Source organism: Mustelus asterias, chromosome 8, assembly GCF_964213995.1.
Source record: "Mustelus asterias chromosome 8, sMusAst1.hap1.1, whole genome shotgun sequence".
In the NCBI taxonomy this organism is placed as follows: domain Eukaryota; kingdom Metazoa; phylum Chordata; class Chondrichthyes; order Carcharhiniformes; family Triakidae; genus Mustelus; species Mustelus asterias.
In genome coordinates, this window is record NC_135808.1 from 77,731,777 (window position 1) to 77,753,350 (window position 21,574).

Below are 21,574 nucleotides of genomic sequence, written 5' to 3' on the forward strand. Positions count from 1 at the left end.
ATTTCAAGTCAAAAGCTGCTTTCTCGACCATAAAGTCTTAAATACTTTTTTACAGTGCTAATTCAACTTCAAAACATGATGATTTGCATTCAAAGCATGTTCTGTGTCATTGGTTTTAAAAAAGCACAACTTGACATGGAATTTCAAACAAAATGGGTTTTTCAATGTAAGATTTTATTCAGTGTTGAAACAAGAAACCATCATTTTTTAGGCTTGGCTTTGGTAGATCTGGTGCCTTTTCCTTTGCCACGTGATGGCGTTGGGACATTCACAACAGATCTAGCAGATACAGTTCTGTGTGGCATTGGATCTAGAAGAAAGATAAATATTTGTTATCAACCTCACCATCATTCAGAATTTTCTTATTTTATTAGTGTCACAAATAGGCTTACGCTAACACTGTAACGAAGTTACCGTGAAAATCCCCTAGTCGCCACACTCCGGCGCCTGTTCGGGTACACTGAAGGAGAATTTAGCATGGCCAATACACCCAACCAGCATGTCTTTTGGATTGTGGGAGGAAACCATGCAGACACGAGGAGAACGTGCAAACTCCACACAGACAGTGACCCGAGCCAGGAATCAAACCTAGGTCCCGGGCACTGTGAGGCAGCAGTGCTAATCACTGTGCCACTGTGAAAAAGGGCATATAACTTGTCTTTCATGATAGTACAAACTGGTGGTTTCAAAATGACAGCGCATTTTCTACTCTGCTCAATTTTCTTATCAGAGGTGAGCACGAATATTTCCTATAAATATCTCATGAGGAGAAGGCTCTCTTATTCTGGGCAGCATTTAATGGTGGTGGCCTCATCCACTGGTTAGGAAGGGTCTGCTATGACTTTTAAGATGTTGAGGGTAATTTCCCCCAAAAAAAGTGCCCAAAGGGCAGGAAAATGGGAGATTTTAATGCCCGTTTTTTAGTTGACTCTGTCGGGGGACTTACGGCAGTAGTGTGGGGTGGGGGTGGGGGGGGGGAGCTTAATCCCACCCGAGAAGCCGACAGCAGCGTGCTGAGTGAACCACTGTGCATGCACCGATTTCCCAGTACGGAGATCAGCATATCTGCACTCCCCCCTCCCCAATCGCTGGCCTCCCAATCGCTTCCCTGGCCAGAGCGGTAGATGTAGTTTATATGGATTTCAGCAAGGCGTTTGATAAGGTGCCCCATGCAAGGCTCATTGAGAAAGTGAAGGGGCATGGGATACAAGGGGACATTGCTTTGTGGATTCAGAACTGGCTTGCCCACAGAAGGCAAAGAGTGGTTGTAGATGGGTCTTTTTCAGCATGGAAGTCGGTCACCAGTGGAGTGCCCCAGGGATCTGTTCTGGGACCTTGCTCTTTGTGATTTTTATAAATGACCTGGATGAGGAAGTGGAAGGATGGGTTGGTAAGTCTGCTGACACAAAGGTTGGTGGGGTTATGGATAGTGTAGAGGGATGTCAGCAGTTGCAACGAGACATAGATAAGATACAAGACTGGGCGGAGAAGTGGCAGATGGACTTCAACCCAGATAAGTCTGTGATGGTTCATTTTGGCAGGTCGAATAGGATGAAAGAATATAATATTAAGGGTAAGACGCTTGGCAGTGTGGACGATCAGAAGGATCTTGGGGTCCGGGTTCATAGGTCGCTCAAAGCAGCGTCGCAGGTGGTTAAGAAGGCATATGGAATACTGGCCTTCAAAAGAGGAATTGAGTTTAGAAATCGGGCGATAATGCTGCAGCTGTATAGGACCCTGGTCAGACCCCACCTGGAGTACTGTGCCCAGTTCTGGTCACCTCATTACAGAAAGGATGTGGAAGCCATAGAAAGGGTGCAGAGGAGATTTACAAGGATGTTGCCTGGATTAGGTGGCATGCCTTATGAGAATAGGTTGAGAGAGCTAGGTCTTTTCTCCTTGGAGAGGCGAAGGATGAGGGGTGATCTGATAGAGGTGTACAACATGTTGAGAGGTATTGATAGAGTGGATTCTCAGAGGCTTTTACCCAGGGCTGTAATGGTTGCCACAAGAGGTCACAGGTTTAGGGTGCTGGGGAGTAGGTACAGAGGAGATGTTAGGGGTAAGTTTTTCACTCACAGGGTGGTGGGTACGTGGAATCGGCTGCCGGTAGTGGTGGTGGAGGCGGATTCGATAGGGTCTTTTAAGAGACTTTTGGATAAGTTCATGGAAGTTAGTAAGATAGAGGGTTATAGGTAAGCCTAGTAGGTAGGGACATGTTCGGCGCAACTTGTGGGCCGAAGGGCCTGTTTGTGCTGTAGCTTTTCTATGTTCTCTATGTTCGATGGCCCCGATATCTGCCCCTGGCCGGCCCCGATATCTGCCCCTGGCCAGCCCCAATCACCGCCCTCCCTCCCCCATTTATCACTGTGCAGAGTTCGCAGCGATCCCCTCTGACCACCACTGGTCTGGACCTGACCCCCAGAAGGCCCTGTCCCTTCCCAGTGCCCAGTGGGCACTACCCAAGGGGCACCCCCTGCTTCCGACCTGTTGGGAGGGCCTCAATAGCCTCTGCCCCCACCAGGGAGGCCTGGTCCCTGGACTAGTTTTAATCCTGGCTGTGGGAACCTCCCCCGGCGGGGTTGGAAACATTAGCGAACCCGGGACATTCAAATCAGCTTCTGAATGCTGTAATCAGCTTCATACTGTTTCCTGGCTTGAGGCTGATTATGGAGTAAAAAAATGTCTCAGTCGCGATTCCCGTTTCCGCCCTCCTGTCGGTATTTCCCGGCCCACTGCGCTACTCGAGCAGTGCAGCAGGTCGGGAAAATCGCGCACATAGATCCTGCCTCCAAGAACAGCTGACCAATCAGGAGGTCAGCAGCTCTTCAGTTTTAGAAATGTCACAGGGAGCAGTGACCACTGCTGGAACTGCAGCAGGATCTGGATCAGCCTGAATGGAGGAGCTTCCAGAATGCAAACAAGTTGATTGGGCTTATTAGGTCCAGTTGAAGGTGGGTGGGGGTCGGTAGAGGAAAGGGATGGGATCATTGTTGGAGGGCATAGGCAGCTTTTTCAGTATGACTGCGCTTGTCACTACAAGGAGCCTTTTGTGAGCTGTAGGGTTCGCAATCAGGAGCCCCTCCATGAGCCTGCAAGGACAGTAGCTTTTATTTAGCAGCCTCTTCACATGGTATAGATACCAGCAGCAGCAGGATGAGGCCACTCAGTTGGCCTCCTGGCAGGAAGGACGTCCTCAATCTCTCTCACCCCTGATAGAGTCAGGAAGGCAGCAGATTCTCTGTCTTCCCAACCCACCATGCCCACACTCTCTCTCTCGTGTTCTGTCATGCTCTCAATCTAGAGACCTGGGGGGGCGGGGGGGGGACGACACAGCTCCAGTATAAATCCTGAGATTAAATTGAATCATGCACTGATGGTGATCTGGTGGTGCATTCAAGAACGGTGGCGTAATGCTGTTGGAGAGCCACGATAGTACATCCTATTAAAGCCGATTTGTCCAATTCAATGGAGCCCGCCAACATTTGGATATTCCAATAACTTGCATTTTAAAAAATCTGTAAAGCTGCTCATTCAATCAGAGATGGTTCCTCCCTGCATTTGCTGCTGATAGGATCACTAGCCAGCCAAGAGTGGAGAGATAAACTCTGAAGGTAAGTTACAGGGCCCATGAATGCATGTTTGAGCAAGCGAATGTGGGATCACCTTAATTCCTTGGCTGTGGTGGTCTGAGGATGTGAAACTTGGTATAACATTTGTATTCTCTGCTGGCAGCTGTACATGGATTCTACAAAATAGAAAGGGGTTTTTGGCCTGCCCCATCCATGTTGGTGTTTATGTATCACACAATACTTCTCCCACCCTTCTTGATCACACTATTAGGGTAATCTTCAGCTTATTTCTTCCTCTTGTGTTTATCAAGTTTCTTGAATATATCTATACTAGAATCTGAGAATGGCTCTAACACAGGAGGCCATTCAGCACATTGTCTTTGCGTTCTCTACAACAGCAACTCAGCTAGTCCCACTCATTCATCCCTGCAGCTCTGTAAAATCTTTTTTCTTGAGATAACTATCCAGAGCCTTTTTGAAAACTGCAATTGAATCTGTCTCCACAATATGCTCATGCAATTTCCAGATCCAGACCACTTGTTGCAGATAGGGATTTTCCTCATTTCACCCCTGGTTCTTTTGTTGATCACCCTAGGATCTTGACCTTCTGTCGATAGAAACAGTTACTCCCCATTTACAATATCCAGCACATCCATGGTTTTGAACATGTCTAACAAATTTCCTCACAGTCTTCTCTTCCCAGAGGATAACACCATTTTATCCATATAACCGAAATTTCTCATCCTTGGGACAATTCTCGTAAAACTTTTATGTATTCATTTTAAAACCTTCACATTATTCCTATTGGGGCTAACCAGTGTGTTTTATGAAGGTTCATAACTTTTTTTGCTATGTGCTCCATATTTGCAAAACCCAAGATTCAGTGTAATTTATTAGCTGCTTTCTCAACTAGCCTCGCCACTATCAATAATTTATTCAAATTGCAACATGGTTCAAATTAAAATGCCTACCGGCACTAATATTTTTCACATGAAAAGCATTGTTTTACTGAAACTTGGGGACTCAAATGATTAACACATAGGAAAACAACGTAACAGTAAGATTTACAAATGATGTGGCCAACACATTTTCTTAGAATCATAGAATCCCTACAATGAAGGAGGCCATTCGGCCCATCGAGTCTGCATCGACCACAAACCCACCCAGGCTCTATCCCCATAATCCCATGTATTTACCCTAGCTAGTCCCCCTGACACTAAGGGACAATTTAGCATGACCAATCCACCTAGCCCACACATCTTTGGACTGTGGGAGGAAACCTGTTTGGGTACACTGAGGGAGAATTTTAGCATGGCCAATGCACCTAGCCAGCACATCTTTCGGACTGTGGGAGGAAACCAGAGCACCCGGAGGAAATCCACGCAGACACGGGGAGAATGTGCAAATTCCACACAAATAGTGACCCAAGCCGGGAATCGAACACAGGTCCCTGGCGCTGTGAGGCAGCAGTGCTAACCACTGTGCCACTGTGTCGCCCATTCCTGCACCTCAAAATTTGACACTACATCACCGCACAAGCATGTAGAGTGGAAAGATTTTTGGACTAACTTAAAATACTGATTAAATTCAGATATTATTTAAATAATTTTTTTGCATTCGTCAATGCAGGTGGCTGAGTGTATTCAATAGCTGAGAGCGTACTTGATAGCTTTGAGTACGTGTAATGCCTTTGAGCACCTTTTGTCATTTGATGTCAAAGATGGCATGATGTCTGACTGCATGCAAAACTCATTCATTGTTTCTGAATGCATTTGAATGCAAAAATTATGTCACAGTGTTCGGTCGGGTTTTTACTTTCCTTCCCAATTCCCACAACACATTCTCTCCACCCCCTACTTCCAGCCAGCACTTAGAGGGGTTTTTAAATTCTGCCCCATAAGTGCAACATTTTAAAGTATTATTTTGGAATTCCCTCTGATTTATGCAATGCTGAAACTCCTGATTTGGAAAAACATCAGTGAAATTGTCTAATTATTTATGAGCATCAGAACTGTTTTAGCCCAAATTTCAATAACAGTTATAATATTGTTATTCCTGACACATTGTAACCATTTCTCTTCCTTTGCTGACTCAATGTTCATTTCTCTGGAAGCAAGGCAGTAATTTATGAATTTTTAAAAAAATAAATAATTAAAGTGCCTTGACCATAATGCATTGCCCTTCTCAACTTAGGGAAAGTAGGGCGGCATGATGGCACAGTGGTTAGCACTGCTGCCTCACAGTGTCAGGGACCCGGTTACGATTCCTGGCTTGGGTCACTATCTGTGTGGAGTCTGCACGTTCTCCCTGTGTCTGCGTGGGTTTCCTCCGGGTGCTCCGGTTTCCTCCCACAGTCCGAAAGATATGCTGGTTAGGTGCATTGGCCATGCTAAAATTCTCCCTCAGTGTACCTGAACAGGTGCCAGAGTGTGGCGACTAGGGGATTTTCACAGTAACTTCATTGCAGTGTTAATGTAAACCTACTTGTAACAATAATAAAATAAATAAGAAGCCAGGGCAAATCAAATACTTATGTTAATAAAAAGTTAAAATACTGACAGTGTGAGATTTTGATAATAAGTTTGTGTTTGTTGTTGCTCTGGCTTCAATGGATTCGATTTTTAACACTTTTTGAACAGCTCAGTTTGAATTTCCGTGAATGAGTCAATAAGCAGTCAAGGCAGTTGTGGTATTTACAGGATGGCAACCGTTGCTTGTGAGAAACTACACTTAATGGTTTTACGCCTGAGGGTCTGGTTTCAGCGGCTTTATGTTCGAAGAAATGGCTGAAAAGTAGCTTAAACGTAACATTACACAATATCTTTAAACAAAACCCATGCATGATTAACTATATTTGTAGAGCAGTATCCATATTGCAGGGAAACCTTTCTGCTTGATGTCATGGTAGAAAGTGTTTTTAACATGGTTTAAGTATTTGTGGAAATTGGTTAGAGTATATTGATATGAATGTTTACGATGGGTGTACTATTGACAAGAGAATGTGGCATTGTTTATATTTTGTATAAACTCTAGAGGCCCAGGAATCAAGAGATGGACATTTGTCTTTAGTTTGCATGACTCTAGTTACAGAAGCAGATGACTTCTACCCTAAGACAACAGAAGATGTGAATTTTTCCAAATAAGGGATTTGGAAAATCAGATTTTTGTTGGCACTATGAATTCTGGGGTATGATTCTTCTGGACGCAGTTCAGAAGGACAAGGGCAGCAAATACATATGAACACCACCACCAGAAATTGCCCTCCAAGCCACTCACCGCTCTGAAATATATTGCCGTTCCTTAACTGTTGCCTGGTCCACCTCCAGCACCTCCTCAGGGATAATCAGGTATTGGAAATAAATGCTGGCCTAGTCAGCAATGTCTAAATCTCATAAATTATTTTTTTTAAATCAACGTCACTTCAGAGATAAAAAAGAGAAAGACATTTCCTAGGATGCCAGCACAGGCACTTTGTTAAGTACCTGTAAAATCTTATTTAATAAATTCTGTACAATTCATAAAGACTAGTTATTTGTACCTTGTTAATTGAAGCATAACTGAGTACCCTAGTGTTACAAATGGAGAATTTGGATCTTAGAGATTTTAATTAGTAGGATTTAATATCTCAAAACCTCTAAACCTTATAATCGCAGGGAAATTGACATGGGTAAAGAATTTTGAAGTCTGGGGAAGAATGATTTGGTGATAGTGTAATGAGCCTTGGAATGGAAATTATCAACCTTCTTTCTATTGCTCCAATTTATTTATTCTTGCTTCTACAGAAGATAACATTAAACATTTTCATCCTTTGCTTTTCCCTTCATGAGTTACGTAGAATGTATCTTCTGTGAATATACCCATCAACAAGGAGCAAATATCACAGTAACAATTATATAATTTCACTTCCACCCAAGGCTACCATTTATCCATAAAACTGACAAGGCACTGCATTTTCTTTATCTTTGAATAAGCAAATTGTTTCCGCATATTCACAATACATATATTAAAACTTAAATCGGTTTTAAAACTTGGAAATCACGCAACTAAAAAAATCTCTAAACTTTCTTATGGATAATCCTTATACTAAAAATGCTGTAACATTCTTCTGCACAGACTATCCTTCTTTGTGGAGCTGAGGAGAGCTCTGCCCTGCTCCCAGTGCTTCAATTCTTTAACTAGGCCTGTTGAAATGTTCTGTGAGCATGAGAGAAGTGTGAGCATGGGAGAAGTGTATCATAGGAGTTGTATTTTTCACTTCTCCTGAGGCATGATAATATTCAGAGTGCACTGTTAGGCCACATGATATGACAACCAGATGGAAAGGTTACTAATAACAATGGGAGATGATAATAAAAGTAAAAAACAAATATTTCATTTTTTCAGCACTTTATGCAGTTGTGCCACTGAACAGGACATTTTTGCACTGAGACCAGCCAAGGCATGTTCATGAGGTGATTTGGGGCTGCATTCTAACTTTGCAACCAAATCAATCACTGAAGCCTAACCTATTGCATAAGTAACTAGAGACTGATAGCGGGAACAAAAACTTCTTGCTGCAATGCTCCATCAAGGACTACTTTAGCAAGAATTGTAATCCACTGAGAGAAATAAACTTCAAAATAAGATTTGGAAGAGGACAAATGCACTGTAGGCAGAACAGCAAGCATATATATTTTTAAATATAAATAGCTGAGAACATCAGATTTCAGGGTTGAGGAGCAAACATAATTATTTGCATCTTAAATATATTTTCTGAAATGGAAGGAAAATCGTATTGTAAATATATTTGTAATGCCTCTATGTTTTAGTATTGGCAATGTATAATATTCTTACCTCTTGTCCATCAGTTGTCACTTTATATCAGGAAATTCCATGGATCACAGCAACGGGCAAAACTGTTGTACTTAATCTGCTGCTGACACAAGTTCAGAATGCAGAAACCATGCTCCAGACTCCAGTTGCCCATGGAGAATGTTATGAAAGGTACCGTGTGTTTATAAAGTTTTAACCATGTACAAGGACTCAAAACCACATTGAGATGATTTTAGGTGTAATTAACAACTACCACCTATTTATTACCTTTGAATACTTTATCCTTCACCCATTGAATTTCTTGGCATAATCATCTTACATTGCCTAAATGGAAGTCTCACATCACCTCTCATACTGTTGCAGTTCCTAATAAATGCTTTTCTCTTATACTCCAAATACTTCTTTCCCCCATAGCTCTCTAAGAATTCATTAAGTGGAATAGCGCTGACTCACCTGAAAAACATTTTGCTCGAGTCACTGAATAGGGCACAAGTAAACACTTATCAAGTAGGCAATTCCATTTTACCTTCAGTTTCCAATTTCTTTCTTTAGCACATTGTTTCTAATCTGCTTTTAAAGATAACTATAGTTAGAGCTCTTCTGAATTTTCCTCTCAAGTCTGTGAACCAGGAATTAATGATCAAGTTCTACATGCTGTTGTTCCTCCCTGAATTTACTGATTTGAAATCAATTTATTCCTCAATTTCTGAACAGATTTATTAAGTCCCGGGCTCTCAAAGCTCCAAATCTCCCTCAGCCTTTTATTACTCCTACAACATGATGGCTTTTTAAGCTGAAACAATCTCTTCTCGCTTCCTGATTCATTCCATCCCTTTTATTCCTTTCAAACTTCAACAGAAGGCACCAGTTTCAAATGCAGGCTTCAGTAGAATTGGTAGTTATCATTTGAGGCAGGAATTAGTTATACAATTGGACTTTGGCCCAGGAATTGAACAGGGAAAATCAGCCGTGATTCTCATTACATCCAACTGATTTCTGCTGGATTGTATAATGCCCGATCAACATCATTATCTAAGAATATAAGTATCCATGTAAATAATGGACACTCAGGGAAGCTAAACTAGACTATGGCAAACATGGAGCAATACACTGATCAATCAGGAAAGGCAATAATAAAAGGGAGAAACAACAACAAAAAAAACAATAAGTGCTTCAAACTATTGCAAGAATTCCAGGGTACTTCTTAGAAGAAGTACTAAATATTGATACTGCAGGCCAGCATGTGCTTTGCAGCACCAATGTCAGTGTTATGCAGCGTAGTTTCAAGGTCTGCATCTTCCAGACTGAGGAAATCCCATTCTCAGATCTTTTGTTTTAGATGTGCCAAATGGAAGCCAGGCATCCTCCTTTCGGGTGAAAATAAAATAAACAGATTATCACAAACATACTATTCCAATTCGTCTCCTAGAGGTCGATTCACAGCAGTGTTGAGAGAGCTCACTTCCCTCCTCCCTCCACAAACCCCTTCAGCCACAGTTGATGCGTAGCCAAAGGAAATCAGGAAAGGTAAGGGTAAAAGTTAATCTGAGATAGAACCATTCATGCCCTTAAAGTAATTAAAATGGAAAAAGTGAAATAGTAGATGCCTCTGTGGAATTAACTTGCACAATTATTCATTTGTAAGTCACATTATAGTTAGCAGCCCGTGCTCACAGACATACAAAATCAGGGCTGAATTTTCATGCCACACTGAGGTTGGCAAGAGGTGGGAAGCCCAAACATATTGGCACCAGCCAATGTATTTGTCTCAGCACCCCACTCCTGGTGCTAGCAGGTTCACCAAGATAGAGAACAGAACACCAAACCAACTCACCTGCCCTTAAGGCCAATTAAAATATTTAAAAGTTCATTTAAGAGCTTATTGTGGGGGAAGAAATTTTCAAGAGTATCATAAGTTTCATGGGGTGTCCATTTCTGATCCGTTGTTTAGAGGTGGATACAGTCATGGCTGCCCCAGACAACCACCCTGGCTCCATAAGAGGCCCAAAAGGACAAAGGGGTCTCCTTGGATCAGTTGCAGATCTTGGTAGCATCTCAGAAACAGCAGCATATCATTGCATCTTGCAGATCACTGATGCCTCTTTGTCAGAGCTGCACAGCATATTCATTTCACAACAGAAGCAGGTTTGCGAGGGCAGAGTTCATTGAGTTTTCCACCATTATTGGATTCTGCTGGGTGCAAAGAGTGGGGGGAAAGACAAATGAAGAAAGACAATAAAGAAATAAAAAGAAGAGAACTGTAAAAAATTAAATAAAATACAATGAAAACAAAGGGGGTCGAGGTGGGGTAGAGCAAATCATTTGAAGTTGTTGAATTCAATGTTGAGACCGGAAGGCTGTAAAGTGCCCAGCCGGAAGATGAGATGCTGTTCCTCCAGTCTGCGCTGAGCTTCACTGGAACAAAGCCTCACTGCCCCTTTTTTATTTCTAAGATCCATCCACATGGTCTCATTTGAAGTGCCTTTTAACACATCCTCTGTTGATCCACCAGCAGGAACTTTTCAGTTGTAGGCAATAAAATAAAACAAGACTTACTCCAATTTATAAATCAAAGAAAAAGGTTTAATAAAGAAACTTCATTATTCCAACACTTGAGGCCTCACCCTGAGTCATCCCAAACACCCCCAAATCCCAGCAGCTTCTTACTTATACTAGGTCAGCTGAGCAGCACAAAATTTTGTCATTGGTTACATAGTTTACTGGGTCAGCTGACCCTTACAGCGTGTTGCCATTGCTCACACTACAACAGATTCAATGTTATCATTGGTTACATTCTAACATCCTCCTTCATATTGCAGTGACGGTATTTTTTATCAACAATGCAATGCCCTCTCCTCTCTTACATTCCCCCCCATCCACCCATCACACCTGAAATTTCTATGCCCTGGAATGTGGAATTGCCAGTCCTGTCCTTCTTTCAACCATGCCTGTGATTGCAACAATACCATATTTCCACGTGCTGGTTAATGCTCTAAGTTTATCTGCCTTACCAGATGGCTCCTTGCATTAAAATGGATGCAATTTAGCCTTCCAATCCTCCCACGTGCCTTATCATGCCCATGTCTTCAATACCTGCTGGACTGACCTAGCTTTCCTTCTATATCTGACTGAACTTCACTCCCAATTGTACATCTACTCTGTGCCCCATCCACATGCCAAATTAATTTAAAACCTCCCCAATAGCACAAGGAAACCTCCCAGCAAGGATATTGGACCCATTCTGGTTCAGGTGCAAACCGCCCAGCTTGTACTGGACCCACCTACCCCAGAAACTGTCCTAATGATTCAAACATCCCTCCTACACCATCCCTTTAGCCACACATTAGTAGTAGTTTATCACAAACCTAACGATCACTTCAGAAATCTCCGGCTTCGCAGTAGTCAACTTTACTAGGTTTCACTCTTTTCAGCTCTGTCTTTAACTTCAATGAACAGCAACCCTGATCCAATTCCATTTTTAGTTTGTTCCTTTGACTTCAAACTTCCTAGGACATGTCTTTAATTCCCTGACTTCTCGAACTAACTGTTCCTTAATTTTCTCTGGGACTTCCTTCCGTGCCAATTGCTCCAGTATTTTACTTCTGCTTCTGGCAGAGCTGAGAGAGATGTTCTCTCTCTCGGTGATAAGCTCTTTCTGCTATAGGTTCTGTTTAAACCATCCTAATCTAAAGAGTGATCCCTGACTGCTAAGGAACAATTCATTTTTGTCCAAAAATGTGTTTACTTTTCATGTCATAAACTCTCTGAGCACAATACAGGCACAGTATAAACTGAAACCAAAAACCCCAATACATGCAAACACCTTTGTTTGACATGAATCTAATGAGAGTTTTACCCTTTCCTACACAAAAAACAATAAATTAAACTCACTTAAATCTATACCTTATTTCTAATATCCAACAATACAAACATAGATCACTTAAAACAACCTCTGCTTCCTGAAAAAAGACATATTCCAAGACTTCAGAGTCCTACAATATAGAGAGTTGTGACACATGCTTAGTGTTTGATTCTGAGTGGTGATGTGTGCTGAATGTTTGTGTGAGCACAGGTCTAATGAATGCAACATTATATCTAATAAATGAGAAGATATTAGACAATAAGATTATTTAGATTTAGGGGAATTTACTCACAGAACAGGAGTTGATGCAGTTGTTAGATTAATAATAAAGTTATTAGTAACACCATGATTAACTTCTAGAGATAGCTGCATAAAAAACATGGTGGGCAGTGTGATTGAATATTAGAAGCTGGACAAAGATTAAAATGATTGAATATTCCAGATTATGCAAGGATCCTTCTCCGCTGATGGGGTCAGCCGAGTCAGGAGGCAAAGTTTTCATCTGTGGGTGGCAATATTGAAATGGAAATAATGGCAATCCAGAGATTTATAGTAGTTTTGCTTGATTATTTTTTCAGTATTATACAGTTCTTTATGCTGAAAATTCTGTCAGAAATTTAAATGGTTGAGATAGACCCAGGGAAGAATGAATTTGCAAGTTGATGCAGGAATGGGGTGAGAAAAATAGCCTTTTCACAATTTCTAACATTCATGCTGAAGGACTATAGGAAGAGCGGTATCAAAAATCTCATATTATGCTTACAAATTTAAAGAAGAATTAGATCAAGATTTACTATTTGTCTATGATGAAATTTGTTCTGAAGTTGACCTACATAAACCTACAATGAAAGAGAGTCTCAGCCAGCAGTTAAGTAAATGTGATTTGTCATTATGAAAATTACATTAAACATACTTGAAAATCTTCAGGAATTTTACACATCACAACTTCTATTACTAAAAAAATTATTTAACTACAGCTATAAAAAGAGAGCAACATTATAACAATTCAGCTGTAGTAATCATTATTAACAAGTTTATACTAAACATATTAAGGTAACAGTACGCACGTGACAGAATTTAAAAGAGGATTGGTATGCTTTCAGGTCATCTCTGACTGTTAAGATACAATAAGATACAATCATCTCTTTCATGTAGAACATTAAGAGAACATGCAAAGGCTTCTTTCGTTCTTGTCTTCTTATTGTCTTCTTGGCTGAGAATCATTTTCCTTTCGTCCCAAAACCTCGAAGAATGAAAATTTAATTTCTTGAACAATATTAAACCTATAATAACTGAAACTACTAGAACTGAACTTTACTTCTTATAATCAGACCAATCATAGCAGACCGTATTGTCAATCATTTCAAGATTTTATTATTCTGTATTAGGGCCCTTTCATTTGTCTTTCCAGCTTGAGATGTGGACCAGAAATGATTAATTTGCTTCTGTGAGCTTCAACATTATTGGGTTAATTACCAAAGACAATCAGGACCATTGTCTTATAATGTGATGACAGACATTTCCCAGAAAATAAGCAGCCTTTCCATTCACTTTGACCATGTACCTATACTATTTGAAACCATTTTGTGTTTTCATTATTCTTGACATTACAATTTCAGTTTCAATGGCACAATTTCAATTTCATTAATTTGAAAGAATTAAAATTCTTAATTAAATCTATCATTTGAGCAGCTCCAACAGCAATTAACAACAGTAATGTAATGAATAGCAATTGAGGACCTGTATGACACAATCAACAATAAAGTTAATGGTAGCTCTGAAACCCCTTCTGGCTGAATGTAAACTCACTTTTTGTTGTTTGTGGAATCTGGGCCTTTGATTCACTTGTCTTCAACTCTAGTGTCAGGTCATTAATTTTATCCAAAGCATCGTGCAGACTTTCATCCAGAGAAGTTGCCCGTTCCTCAGCATGCAGGACACGCTGCTCTGTTTCTCTACCAAAGGTCAAGATATACAAGTAATTGTCAAAAAAAACCTATAAATATCAAGTGGTCATAGGAGATTAACAGTTTAGAAACGTGGGTCCATGGGAGCATGGATTAAACCTAACCAGATTATTATTAAACGATAAGATTTAAAATAGAGTGCAATAAGTTACATATAGAATACCTGAATTAAATGTTACATTATACAAATCATATGCAATGATTCAAAATACAATCTTGAGCCGTTCCTGCAATATTTCTTGAAGAATCAATTAGTTCCCCAATGTAATTGATTAAGGAAATAAGCAACTGAACCAAACAAACTCAGAATGGCTCCAGGTTTGATGTTTCGCTTATGTTGAGTTAGCTGGTCAGTGAAACCAGAATAAGTATTAAAACTGGTTTATGCATCTCTATGTAGGGAATAACCACCACCCACAATTTCTGTTATCCCGGCTAGAAACGCGTGTGTCATGGCTTAGATTGCACAGTAGAAATGAAGGTGAGGCTATCAACGCTAACAATAATTGCCAGCAATGGTACATACAGAGTTAAATGCAAAAATCGGGAAGCTGTTGGCCTGAGTTGCCCTGGTCCTCCAGAAGATGTGTTATAAACAGATTTCATCACAAGACATATCTTTAAAACACATGGAAAGGTGTGAGGTTGCAGTGCTCACATGGTAGATATCCACTAAACTTGGCAGACAGTCATTGCTTGTCCATTCCAGCATCTCACACATGATCTTTAAAAAAACCACCTCATTGGAATTAAGCTTGCCCTCCTAATTAACTTCCCCACCAACAGGAAATTATAATGTTCAGCTTTACAACTGCATACAAGTGACATGCACCTGACATGCTTCACATCTCCCATGACTTTGAGGTCTATAGATGTTGTATTATCTTTCTTGGGGATCTCAGATAACTTCACCTGAGTGTTGTTACCAAATGCTGTGCCAAGGCTGGAAAAGGGAGACAGGCAAAAACAGAAAGTGGGAATGAGGGGGATACTATATCTAAATAGAGGCAAGGTGAAGAGCTTAGCATTTGCCTGTTGGTTTTGAGATGGAGGGAAACTTATAAAGAACATGCTCGCATGACGTATCACTTCAATTCATTCACATATCCATGGAGACATCAATTTTGCATACTGCAGGCAATCGTACTTTAGAAATGGCTCCCATCCAACTGAGGAGATGTGGGGGCTCATCATAGGTTGGCACAGGACCAGAAGCTGCAAACTGTTGAGTATCAAGTGAAGAAAGTCAAGATGTTGGTGAATAGCATATATTGCAACAATGAGCATTGGGTCTGTTTTAATCTCAGGGTGAGTAAATGGCAATGCCAGAGGCGCCTTTGTCTGTCCCATGATGTAGTTGCTCTGCCAGAATTTCCAGTACCAGCTGCAGCCACAGGGCACTGAAGGAGTAATGCAAAGCTACTGGCCTGCATTTGAGCGATGGCTGTCTGGATGCTGTTTAAATATGGAACCAAGACCTTCGACCCCCATGACTTCCAACCTGCCTTGTCACGAGATTTGTCAAGTTCCTTGCTGCTGCAAAATTAATGAACTGAACAGCAGAAGATTATGCATGTTCAGCCATTCTTCCACTCAGCAGGAATCATGACAAACTTTCCCACCTGCCATCAGACTTGGACTCCTAAATGGAAAATTTTTCATGCTAAGTCATAATTACAACAAACAGGCACTGCAAAGTAATTTTTGCAAATGTGACATCTCATTCTTTTATATTTTAATTCTTGGAGATTTAAAAGTACAACTATTTTTATCTGCTTTGTTTATCTCTAACTCTTAATTACACTTTATTTCCCTTTCTCTATGTGATTTAACATTGAATTAAATATTTTAACTGTCACTATGGTTCAGTCTCTGTACTGATCAGTAATGATTCTTGAATCTTATTAAGGAGATACGCTGTTGTTTCATCTATTCACACAGGTCCTAGATGTCCTCTAGAGGGCGATGTTCTGGAATGGCTTCTGAATTAACTCAATTAGCAATGCAAAAAGCTCAATACAACATGGTGGGGATCAGGGTTCTGTTTACTTCCCACAAAACATTTTGTTGACCATTTGCCACATGCAGAGTCGCCAGCCTTTGGCTGGTAGAGTGGCACAGTGATTAGCACTGCTGCCTCACAGCATCAGGGACCAGGGTTCAATTCCAGCCTTGAATGACTGTGTGTGTGGAGTGTGCACGTTCTTTCCTCTGGGTGTTCTGGTTTCTTCTCACAGTTCAAATATGTTTAGGTTAGGTGGGTTAGCCATAGTAAATGTATGAGGCTACGGGGATAGGGCAGTGGGTTGGTCCTGGGTAACATGCTGTTTGTATTGCAGGGATTCTATGGGATGGAAGTGTAAAAATTTGTGTAGTTTTTCTCCTCCTGGTATTATGAAAGTGATAAGCACGTAATGCAAGGGCACATGAAATGAGGTACGTACTGATTGCACACTATTTGCAAGAGCCATATGCTCCCTCTGCATCCAATCAAATCACTGCGACAGTTCAATCAGCCACCCTGCAAATTCTAGGTATGCAAGAGTGAGTTGTTGCAGGGGAAACAAATCCATTCTTACCCATGGCACAGTGGCTAACACTGCTGTCTCACAGCGCCAGGGACCAGGGTTTGATTCCCGGCTTGGGTCACTGACTGTGGAGTTTGCATGTTCTCCCCGTGTCTGCGTGGGTTTCCCCCCAGTGCTCTGGTTTCCTCCCACAGTCCAAAAGATGTGCTAGTTAGGTGCATTGGCCATGCTAAAATTCTCCCTCAGTGTACCCAAACAGGCGCCAGAGTGTGGCGACTAGAGGATTTTCACAGTAACTTCATTGCAGTGTTAATGTGAGCCTACTTGTGACACTAATAAATAAACTTTAAAACTTAAAGCTTTAAAGTTGCTAGCGTTAGAAAATTCATACTACACCTGCAATGTCCACTGAGTTACTTTCATGTGACTACACTCTCTCCCAAATTTCAAAAAATGCTGGAAAACCATTGGGATCATATTCATTTCCTTGATCAATCAGTTCACATGCAAGCACTCTCTGCACTGGCAGAGCATTTTGAGAACCACGTTTCTTCTCCGAGTGGTCTAAAGCTCTCAAATACATTTAAAGTTGATCTGAACAAATCAAAAGGTTGGGATTGATAAAAAGAGGTCCGAGGAGGAATTCATTCATGTTCATGCCCTGGATGAAGATTAAATTAACCAGCTCAAGAGGAAAGATAGACAAGAATTTTGGTTAAATATTGCCAGTCTAGTTCTTCGGCAAATATATACTTCTTCTGCTACGGGACACAACAAATACAAGAAATGCAACAGATTAATGGATGAAAACCTCAGCAGTGATTTGTGAAGCATCTGCACATTCTTGAGTTCTAATCTAAGAAAGTTTATGGAGGGAGGACAGATCAAACCAGAAGGGAAGAGTGAATATTGCCTTTGTTTTTACCATTTGAAGTTGATAACAGTTCTATTAGTTTATGAATGAAAAAGCATTTTCTATAACTTATGAAATATCCAGCATGTATTAAATGTATTTATTCTTATTCATGGGGTTACGGTAGTGCATATGGCCAATTTCAATCTTGTGGCCCACTGAGATGAAGGATGGCCATTCATGTGGCCCATCACTATCATATGTCGTCTATGGACAAGTGTGACTATAATGATCTCCAATTCTATCTCTGCTTCAGCTGCTCTTGTTCGAATCCATACCTTTGTTCCCTCTGGACTTGACATTCCAAGTTATCTGTGACAAGTATCCCATCCTCCACCCCCTGTGAGCTTAATTCATCCAAAACTCTGCTGCCCACATCCTAACTTGCACCTAGAACCGTTCACCACTCATCCTTGTACTTGCTGGCCTGGACTAGTTTCTAGCTAAGCAAAGCCTCAATTTTAAAATTCTTGTCCTTGTTTTCAACTTCTTCCGTAACTTGACCCCGCTCTACCTCTATAACCTGCTTCAGCACTTCAACCCTCTGAAATACTTATGTTCCTCCAAATCTGTGCATACCCAATTTTAATCACCCCACCATTGGCAGCATTGCTTACAGCTGCTTATGTCTCAAGCTCTGGAATTCCCTCCCCAAACCTCTTTGCTTCTCCACAAAGGCCCCTAAAGACAAATTTCTTTGGTTAAGCTTTTAGTCACCTGACCTATCTCTTTATATGGCTCAGGATCAAATTTTGTTTGATAATGTTCCTGTGAAATAGGTGGAAACACTTTACTACATTAAATGGTACTGTAGAAATGCAAGCTGTTTTTGGTGTTGAATGGCTGGCACTGTTTGTTTGCTTCTGACAACAAAATCCAAAGTGGGGGGGGGGGTGCAGGTGGGAATCAGTGAAGGAGGAAGGGAACATAGCAAACATTAAAAGCAAATAGGTAATAATAAACACAATCCTAAAACAGTCTAATCCCCTTTCACTCTTCAAATGTGCTTCCACCAAGTTGTGCCCTAATATGCACACTGAAGTGGAGACATGGAACGCTACGGCCAAAGATGATAGTGGTGCTGGCCTGAGGCCGAGAGGGTCCTGCATGCCAATAAACCCCTGCACCAGTGCAGAAGCCTTTTGATGGAATGTGTGGTTTCAATGCTTGTATTTTTTGAGATGGACCCTAACTGGAACTGAAATGTTAACTTCATCTAAAGGGAAACCGAGCCTTCAGGTGTCCAGGCAAACTAAAACAGAAACTTTAAGTTTTTGAGGAATTTGAGAGCAGATTAAAAAAGGCAATGCGCCATTCGAGCTCAGATGCCAGTGGTGCAGCGTAGGCAGGCTGAAGAAAAGGGAGGCTGGATCCACGAGCTGTGAATAAGCAAATACACATATCCTGCAGCTGCTTCTGTTTCTTCAAGACAACATTGTTGGATACGCACCACACACCTTCAAGAACATTATGAGCAGAGTTGAGGAGATTCTGCAGGTGTGTGTCATCTTAGCAAAGGCCTTGCCTGTCGAACTCAGGTTGCTTGATTGCTGTGGTCAGCTGAAGATCAGGCTAAATCCTCAGAAAAGCAACTGGTTTGTCTACTGGACAAAATTTAGAGTTTTGAAGGACTTTGTGGCTGATTTTTAAAAATGTTTTCATGGGATGTGGATGTTGCTGGCAAGATCAGCATTTGTTGCCCAGCCCTAGTTGCCACTGAACTGGGCAGCCATTGCAGATAATAGTTAAGAGTTAACCACATTGCTGTGGATCTGGAGTCACATATAGCCCAGATCAGCTAAGGACAGCAGATTTTCTTCCCTGAAGGACATTAGTGAAACAGATGGGTTTTATATGACAATCAACAATGGTTCCATGGTCATCATTAGACTTTTAATTGAATTCAAATTCCAACATCTGCCATGGTGAGATTCAAACCTGGGCCCCAACACTATTATTCTGGGTCTCTGGATTACTAATCAAGTGACAGTACCACTATGCCATCTCCTCCCCTAAATTAGTATCATATATGCTGAGTGGACTGTTAAGTAAATCCATTAGATCTATCTTTGTTGTATCTGCTATTTAATGTGTAATTTACAGTTTACATTGACCATAATTTGCCTGTTAATTAGTGTTTAATTTGTGTTGATTTTCGTTTGAGAAACATTATGAAGATTACAATTTTGTCCATTGGTTTTCTCTTTGGGAGCATAGAATCCCTACAGTGCAGAAGAGGCCATTCAGCCCATCGAGTCTGCACCGGCTCTCCAACAGAGCATCCTATCCTTGCCCTATACCGTAACCCCACATATATATCCCGCTAATCCCCTTAACCCATATATCCTGCGACACTAAGTAACAATTTAGCACGACGAATCCAACCTAACCTGCACATCTTTAGACTGTGGGAGGAAACTGGAGCACCTGGAGGAAACCCACACAATCACGGGGAGAATGTGCAAGCTTCACGCTGTGACAATACTGTGCCTTTAAGAAATATAATTTAATCATGTTCCTTTGCAAGATTTTATTGGCACGGTTTTGTCTGCAGCCGGTGTCTCTAATTGTTACTGAAGCAGTATAATTGATTTCATTTTTATTTTAATCTGGCCTAATGCAAGGTTCTGTGGTTTTTAATGATCCCTTGGGATTACTGGGTGGAGAATGATTGACAGGTCAGGTGATGTCTGGGAACAGTGGTTTTTTCTATTAAAAAAGTCCAAGTTTTTAGTTTCGCTTTTCAGTCGTAGTCTGAAGGGGTGAACAGCAACAGTGCTTTTCTCTTCTCTCTGGAGTTGGAGTCTTTAGTTTCATTTTCTCAGATACTGTTTGGAAGCAATGTCTCTGGTTTTCCCCTCTCTGGAGTTGGAAATTCTATTTTCTGTGAGTTGCGGTTAGAAGCTGGTGGAAGCAGGCAGGTTCTCTCTTTGGAAAGTTCCAGGACTAGGAAGCTTCAGAGATTCATTCCAACATTCAAAGGACTAATTCACAGCAGGTGATAAAAAGCTGAAATCACGTGAGCATACTTGCTTTTTGTGCCAAGTCCAGAAAGGGGTGTATGTCTATTGGATGGAGTTCGATTTAGAACACAGATAGCTAGCTGTTAAGGTTTACACTGTATCATGTTGAATCTTGTAATTGGTAAATGCTATGCTAATTCCTTTTATTATATTGTGTACTTAAATAAACTTTGTTTGATAGCAGCTTCCTCGTGGATTACTTGAATTATACCTGAAGTGATACACCTTATGTTCACCTGTGCCAAATTCAAATATAAAAACTTCGGGTCTATGTTATCTTCATAAAACACCTTGGAGTTTCTGGCCTGGATATTAACAACACAGACAATCACCCAAAGCCAGAATTGAACCCAGGTCCCTTGCGCTGTGAGGCAGCAGTGCTAACCATTGTGCCACCATGCCGTCTTATTTGGTAATTCTGGTCTTTTTTTGATTTGTTGGTCTCCATGGGACCTCTGTGTCCAATTCCATTGGAGGCAGCTAGGTCACTGGCAGATGGGCTATGAAATGCCTGTCCACCCTCGGATTACCCAGATATGGAAGGCTGCATCACCTGTTACCTTGGTGCATAATGGCATCTCTCTGCATGAGGATCCCAGACCACCTCTCACCTTTTGCCCGCTTGGCTGATTTTTCCGACCGAGATCAACCTGGTTCGGTAGCTATAGTGCACTCATCATTCACTTCGGCTCACCTAATGGTGCAGAAAACACCTCAGCTGCTAAGTCTGTCAAATCCATCTTGGTCAGGAGGGAGGGTCTCTTTTTATCATTGTTTGGGAACAAAACCTCTCACCGTTCCCAAGCAATTAGGAGGAGAACCCACAGGAAAGCATAGCTGAACTGTGGGGCCATCCTTTGTCCAACCTGTGCCATTTCCTAGCTCCCAGATTCTTGC

The 21,574-nt window shown here is 41.3% G+C and overlaps 1 protein-coding gene across 1 annotated transcript in view; it reads right to left on the reverse strand.

The window, feature by feature from the left end:
- Positions 1 to 200: 200 nt before the first annotated feature.
- Positions 201 to 21,574, reverse strand: part of axdnd1 (axonemal dynein light chain domain containing 1) — a 177,422-nt gene continuing 156,048 nt past the window's right edge. The window contains exons 26-27 of the mRNA XM_078219193.1: positions 14,056 to 14,201; positions 201 to 310 (exon numbers count right to left, since the gene is read on the reverse strand). Coding sequence (XP_078075319.1) covers positions 201 to 310; positions 14,056 to 14,201 — 256 coding nt within the window. The remainder of the gene's footprint in view (positions 311 to 14,055; positions 14,202 to 21,574) is intronic.